Source organism: Teleopsis dalmanni, chromosome 1, assembly GCF_002237135.1.
Source record: "Teleopsis dalmanni isolate 2A chromosome 1, ASM223713v2, whole genome shotgun sequence".
NCBI lineage: Eukaryota > Metazoa > Arthropoda > Insecta > Diptera > Diopsidae > Teleopsis > Teleopsis dalmanni.
Window position 1 is genome coordinate 22,004,024 of NC_051846.1, and position 7,876 is coordinate 22,011,899.

At 30.5% G+C, this 7,876-nt stretch overlaps 1 protein-coding gene across 1 annotated transcript; it reads left to right on the top strand.

Moving 5' to 3' along the window:
- Positions 1 to 6: 6 nt before the first annotated feature.
- Positions 7 to 3,033, top strand: LOC119683931 (ficolin-1-A-like). Its single transcript, XM_038097859.1, has 5 exons — positions 7 to 45; positions 143 to 150; positions 206 to 742; positions 801 to 842; positions 2,892 to 3,033. Exons 2-5 carry the CDS (start codon positions 143 to 145, stop codon positions 3,019 to 3,021), a joined length of 717 nt encoding a protein of 238 aa, XP_037953787.1. The 5' UTR covers positions 7 to 45; the 3' UTR covers positions 3,022 to 3,033.
- The last annotated feature ends 4,843 nt before the right edge of the window (positions 3,034 to 7,876 follow it).

The window sequence follows — 7,876 nt, forward strand, 5'->3', positions numbered from 1 at the left end:
GGGATCTATTTATTAGAGATTGGTACAGCATATTTCTTAACAACAGTAAGTTTAAAAACATTTATAATTAAAAATTAATAAAGTTAATAACATTATTAAAAAATGTTCATTTATTTTGTCTGATCAACTTTGAATTGCATAGATGAAATGGTAATATTTATTATTATTATAAAATATTAATTATAATAAAAGTGATTTTATTTAGTATTAATACACACTGCCCAAAACATCCCACAAACTGTTATGAAGCAACACGAAATACAGGTAAAAGTGATGTTTATACTCTTGACATAGAGGGCAAATCCTTTCTAGCTTACTGTGAGGCAGATGTCAACGGCGATGGCTGGGTTGTGATGCAGCGTAGACAAGATGGCACAGTAGATTTTAATCGTAATTGGACAGATTATAAATCAGGTTTCGGTAATATTAATAGCGAGTTTTTCTTTGGTCTTAATAAGTTACATAAACTAACTAATAAAAACGCACATGAGCTCATGATTGTCATGCGACTATTTGACTCCACTGTACTCCATACAAAATTTGATTACTTTTTGATTGGTAGTGAGACTGAAGGATACATCTTGAAAGAACTTGGTTTGCGTTCCGGCAATTCTACATTTTTACTAAGCTGGATGGAAGACTTTGAATTTTTGACTAAAGATAGGTATAATAATACTTTATGCAACGAAAATTTTGCTAAAATTATAAATGGAGGTTGGTGGACTAGTTGTACGAACCATTGGTGAGTATAAAAATGTATACCAAAATATTACAGATAAATATAATGATATTATATCCAGGTATTATGTGGGAGAAAAAATAATTGTTCCTGACCTTTTCGAGTAAGTCAGAATCAAAATATTTAAAGTGATTTGTCAAGTTTTCTCTCATATTTCAACATAAGTTCTATTTTACTAACTTTTAAGATTCTATGTTTATTGCATAGAAAAAAGGAATAATGAGTTCAAAAGTATTTAACAAATTATCAATTAAATGTTTGTAGAAATTTATTCACCAGAATAGAATACTTATATAACACTCAGACTACAAATGAAATTTGTTGATAATTAAAATGAAGAAAAAGATTCCTTAGAGTGATTTATGACAAGTCATTGAGTTATTGACATAACCTATATTAATTAAGTTGTGACGTTCCTTTTCTAACATTTATCATCTGCAGTCATATAAGTCTATTTTTGTTGTCTAATGGGCTTAAGAGTAATAGAACTGATCTAATTTCAGAAACCAATAACACAACAAACGATGACACTAATGAGAAATGCCATAAAAATTATCTATATAACATTAACTTAAACTAATTGGAGTGAGGGTTCAAGTGACTACCTCCCTATTTCCTATTCTTTAGAATTACTTTTAACTGATTAAATGCTTATTGTGCTTCCTATAAAAAAAATAACGTTAATAATCTTAAAGAAAGAATCCACTAAGGTTTGAAAATTGTACTTCGTTCTTATTCCTCAAAGTTTAAGAGCTTCTAGTATCCAATGCAAGTGTTGTCTCATTTCCTTCAATATTTTTATGTCCAGGAATCCAGCAAAAAGATACCTAGTGATGTTCGATGTTCATTGCTGAGGTGTGACATTTTATTACAATTCTCGATTTCACTGTTTTTCATCCAATTGGCTTCATTGTTGCCCGACTGTTTCCAAATATAGTGATGTTTTAAGGATTTATGTTTTAGCTTGTACTCGTATTTACCTTTATTTTTCGATTGCCTACGTTATATCTCAGCCTTTAATGAACTTTAATGAATGAAAGTTTCACAACAATTTTATTTAAAAAACCTGGAAGAATTTAAACAAATTAAATTGATAAATAAATTAACTCGAAATTGAACCAAAATAACTGATATTTTTGCCTAGGCGAAAACCGGAACTGAATTGATATAATTGGTAAATATTTAATATAGAACCGGGACCAAAGATTTATACATGAATAATTCAAATTCTTTATAGGCGTAGTTTTTTATATATTCAACAGATCAATGAATAAGTAAAAATGATCTTATTGTTTTTCAAAGACTTCCCCATAATGATCAATATATCGATTCGATTGAACAAATTTCCGATACAATCTTGCCACTGTAAAGTTGGTATCTCCAAAATGAGGGTTTTGAATGTTACAACGGCCTGTTCAGGCATATAAAAACACTTTTTTTTCCTACTTGTTTGGGAACAAGGAGGTCATTAGGTGCCAAGTAGAGACTATAAGGAGGATAATCTATCAATTCGATGTTATGAGTGCTCAAAAATTGTTCTGTGTAAGCTAATATGTGGGAGCTCAAATTGTAGTGGTTGAGGATGTTCATCCTTCAACGGTTGGCTTGTCGCAATACTTTGAAGACTTCCGTCAAACAAATGGTTGTGCACCACTCAAAATTGACCATTCTTTATTGATCAAGTAGTACAGTTGCGACATAACAGGATTTTCTGAAAAAATATATATCCATTTGCTTGAATTTGCTCTGTCCACGGACAACTTTTGTCAGGTTCTGCTCATTTTGGAGAACAAAAATACTAGATTGCTCTTTTGTTTCGGATTCATAAGAGTAGATCCATAATTCGTCACCTGTCACGATGTCCTAGACGTGTTTTAAGCTATGTTGGTCGTTCTTTGTCAGCATCTCCTTGCATCAATCTCACACGTGTCTCCTTTTGAACGATTGTCAAATTATGGGGAATGCAGCGGGAACAAATCTTTCTGACAGCTAATGGTACCCAAGGAGACTTTATCACTCATAAAAAATCATAAAATCATCACAGGAATATGTTCATTGTTTAATTGTATTTTTATGAATTTATGTCGTTTTGCTAACACTTTATACTAACTAATTATTTTGTTACTATTTGAATTTCTTTAATATACTTTAGCGTTGGTAATACTGACTTAAATGGCATATACAATCATGGAAACGACACAAGCGCGAAAGATAGATATTTGATTATCGGAGACGTGAAAATAAAATTTGCGCAGATGATGATCCGTCCCATTGGTTTTTAATTAATAACTGCGACTTTTTATATTACTAATTTATAATAAAAAATGTTAATCAAATAAAAATTTTAATAAATATAAATAAACGTGAATAAACAATAAAAAAAATTGTTCGTGTTTGCCGTCACCAATACCCTTAAATAATTGCTTTGTAAACAATCTGTCGACGATAGAAAATAGTGCATTGAATATAATTACTATATTTATTAATAAGGACCAACCTAACTAATGAGGCACACCCTAATCAATTCTACAATTTTCAATTACCATTGCTTCTTGAATCCAGAAAACTTACTGGTATTTGTTTAGCGAAGTGGTTACGCTTCACATTATTCATAAAGCAAACTTAACTTAATTAAAATTAATAAAAGTGAATATTAATATATTAAAAATTATTAACCAAATACCAACAGAAAATAAATATCAATACTCAATTTCAACCAACAATGCACAAAGCCAACACAAGTGCCAACATTTCGACGTTCCAATCCATAAAACAGGAGAGATCCTCTTTGACTGCAGACTTCAATGAGATTCTGTTTTTTGACTTCAGCCTTTGGAAGCTGATTTTGCTTGAAAATTATATTGTGTTGAATGGCATAAGTTGGTTGTTCTCTGTTTCTTATTCCTTGTTCCTTGTTCCTTATTCCTTTATGGAATCATATAACAACACTGATTTCGCATTCCATGAAAATGCATTGAATTGCACTCGAATGGATGCGAAAGCACATGAAAACAAAATGTATGAAAGCTTTGTTATTTAAGTTGATATAGAATATAGGAATAAAGGCAAATGACATGGAAATAGAGGACTTGATTGAATTAAAACAAGAAACTAATATTTACCTTTGAAAAACAAGAGCACCAACAAGAAAAATAAGGAAAAGAAATTTAAATAAGAAGGCAATTGTCAAAGCTTTTGTCAAAGTGTCCTTATTGTTTTCCTGCTCCAGTGAACTTTACTCCGAACTATTAGATGATTTAGTTAATTATAAGGTAAAATAGCAAAGGGAATATTTTTGTCCTAAAATTTGAGTTACATACACATGATTCCTTTAGTAGATTAATAAAAGTTTTCAATGAATAGAACTTGAAATAGGTTTCGGAATGACAGAATTTCATCATATGAGTAGACTTCTTGATTTAAGCTTTCTCAAATTTTTGCTCGACAAGACTATAACAGAAAAATTATATTTCAATAAATTTTAAAATGGTCACCTTAAAATAAACTATAGTAAATGATTTAGGTAACAATTGATCCATTTCTTCCGCTTAAACCACAAAACTCTACCCTTTGAAAATCATCCCACAAGACGTAATACGTGTACCTCGAAATGCATTAATACTTAATACTTCACTTAACTTCATAAAGAACAAAAAGAATATTGTGATAATAGTCAAAAACACATACCTACTAAATTATTTAATTAAACTAGAGACGACTCAATAATAGAGATGTTGAGAGGAGTACAAAATTCTTGAGCAAAAAACTTTCATGGTTTTGTATGGAAAATGTCCAATCTTGAAGACAACTTTTCAGCAAAAAAATAATCCTTTAGTGATGTGAGTGCTCATTCTAAAATATATGAGTCAACATATATTCACGATCTCAATTTTCTAAGTGAGAGAAAGTTCCCTTGCGCAAGAGCATTCTCAATAATTATGAACAAATGTTATTTCTAACTTAGACATCTTTTTAAGTCAGTTACTCTTGTAACTCTTGTGACGGTACGGTACGGTGAAATACCGAACAAACGAACTGTTAAATCTTTTAATGATACTAAATAATAAAAAGTTTTTGTAGTTGCAATTCACTATAAAAAATAAAATCGTCTCTATTGAAAACAATAGTTTCTATTAAAAAGTTTAATTCTTTCGCCAGAACGGGCGTTAAAAAGCAATTTGATATAAAATACTATAATGCATATAATGATATAATATGTTGTGATAATTATAATATTTAATAATAATAATTATAAAATTATATATTATGATAAAATTGGTTAGGTTAGGTTATACCGGCGATCCGTGTTGGATCCACTTAGGCTTATTGGCCCATCGTGTTACCGTATATGTAGGGAAACTCAGGGTATAAAATCACCTAGAACCTTTGGTAAAGCCTAAAATGTTATTGAGTGTCAAGTCTTGTAATTGTATTAAGTCTCCGTCGCACAGTGTGACAAAACAGAAATTAGTCGATCAAAATTCGATATTTTCGGAACCAGTAGACATATTGATATGAAATTTTCTTTAAATGTAGTTTTTGAAATGGTCTTTTTTTCAAATCTAAATCTAAACATAATGTGTTATAACTTCATTGTTTTTTAACCGTGTTGGTTGAAATTGAAGTATAAATAAATTAAGTATTTATAAAATAATAAATAATCCTATTTTCCCACTTATTGACTTTGTTGTTCAAATAAATTTTGTTTATTAAAGGTCATATTTTATACAATTTTTGATTGACTTTTGGGGCCTAAAACAGATATAAAATTAAGAGTGTGCAAGTCAATTTTTTTTTTTTTTGGTAAAGTTTTACTATTTGGCTCTGATTAGTGATTAGGAAAAATTTTATGAAAAAACTAGGATACCTTTTTTGGGTGTCGCAGATAGAAGTGAAAATAGCCATGAAAAGTTTTACGGACTTTTTGTGCCATTTCAATAACAAAATTTTATTGATAATTGAAATAGAAGCTTTTTTTACACATAATGAATAACAATATTCTAAGGTTAAAAAAAATTTTTAAATGATCACTTTTAAAAAAGTAGTGACAAAGTTATACGGGTTTAAAATTGGCACAATTTTTGCAACATCAAAATTTCGAATAAACGTTTTATATGGATAAATAGTATCTGTAACAAATCTATAAAAGGATTATCTCAATACCTTAAGCTAACTTTAATCGCAGAATAATTATTTAAATAAAAAATTAAAATCAATGAATAAAAATGTTCTGCAGTAACACACACCCTGAAAACTGACAGTTTAGCCCGCTCTGGTGCTTCTCTGGATGGGTCTCTGGCTTTACTAGTTTATATTACCCAAGAAACCATTAAGAGAAGTACCTACTAGAAGTAGGTACATGTGCTTTCTTTAACTTGCTAATATCAGATGTTAAACACTCAAGTCATGTGCAACATCCAAATTTATATGGCCCACTAGTTTCACTAGTTTATAATAAAACTAGTTTATCGGAACTCATTAAAAGAGACCGCGTGAAGCGTACAAGGTTTACTGCAGTTATTTCTGGTCATTGGTGTATAGGAACCCATGCAGAGAAACTGAGCATTACTCATAATTCTCACAGCAGAAGTTGTGAAAACCCGCATGAAAAAGGAACCATAATATATTTTCTCTGTAAATGCCCAGCTTTAGCGCCCAGAAGAAAAAGGTTTTTAGGAAGATAATTCTTTCACAGTTTATCAGACTGTGAAGAATCGGTGAAGGCAGAGACCTATTAAATTATCTAAATTCCACCTAAGCCTTTCTAAGCTCACAGTCACTCTGAATTTACATGAAATCAAATTTGATGTTGTGTTAACTTATATATTGAAAGAATGTTATACACACCTTGGACTATCCTTTTGAATATTTAGTTTGCTGGAACAAACTTTAATTAAATAATATAAATTTAAATTATTGTTCACAAAACACACCAGCACATTTTATTGAAATCAAAACAAAACACAACAATAGAAGAAACGTCAAATAGAAAAACAAAAAAAAAATCTTTTGTACAAAAATGTGGAACTGAAGCAAAGCTTAGTCAAGAACAATGTCCAGCTTCCTAACAAGTGATAGATGACAGTTCGCCCTAAAGCTGGACTTTCGTTAGATGCATGGCAGAGGGGAACAAAATTCGAGCTTCGATCAACGGTCGTTGAACTCTAACGCCTTCACAGATGGCACCGTTGAACGCTGACGGTATAAAAGTTTCAGGAAGAACTTTCTTGTTTTCTTCGGCTTCGACTACGTTTGACTTTGGTTCCTGGACTTGTGAAAATTCTCTGAGTACAACTACTGTGTTAAAGACTAAGTTATAAAAAAATCTGAGTTTGATATTAAAGTACATAAATAATATATAAAATTGTTAGAAATTAAATTGTATGAAATATAATTTTTTGAAAGAAAATTCTTAGAGTGCAAAAGTCATGTTAAAAACTAAATTATAAAAAAAAAAACAAATCTGGGCTTGAAACGAAAGAATGTAAATATTAAACATTGATTGAAATATAAATTTTATTAAATAAAATTATTTTTTTTTTAACATAAATTTCTTAAACGCATGTTAAACTAAGTTTTAAAAAAAATATAAGTTTTTGTATATTTATAATATTAAAGAATGTAATAAATAATAACGAATTGTCTGAACTTTATTATTATAAAATATAAAGCTTGAAGGAAAATTTTATTGGGCAGCAGTGTTCGAATATTAAAGGAAACCAGAAGAAATCTCCACGTGTAAGGTCCGTCCTCATAATCGGTGTTAGATGAATCAAAGAATAACGAGGTAGGCAGCTGAACTGAAGAAAAATTTAAGTGAGCAATATTCAGGACTTGAACAGTGACTGAATCTAGGTTGCACGGGGTATAACACACGTAACATTAACAGTCACGTGTGTCTATACCTTAGTGTCGGAAACTGTAGGTAGCTTTAACAGTAACCTAAAGTCTCCAACCCCTGGACGCTTCAACAGTGAACAGGGAATGGCGTGTTGTCTGCGGCCTGTAATACAACACACGTAGCTTTAACAGTCACATGTGCCTGTATTATATCGTGTCGAGTATAGAGCGGTCGTGTTTAGTCTGTCTTCAGTTCAGGCGTTAGAAGAAATCGGAAGAAACAAATTTCTTGTGAGG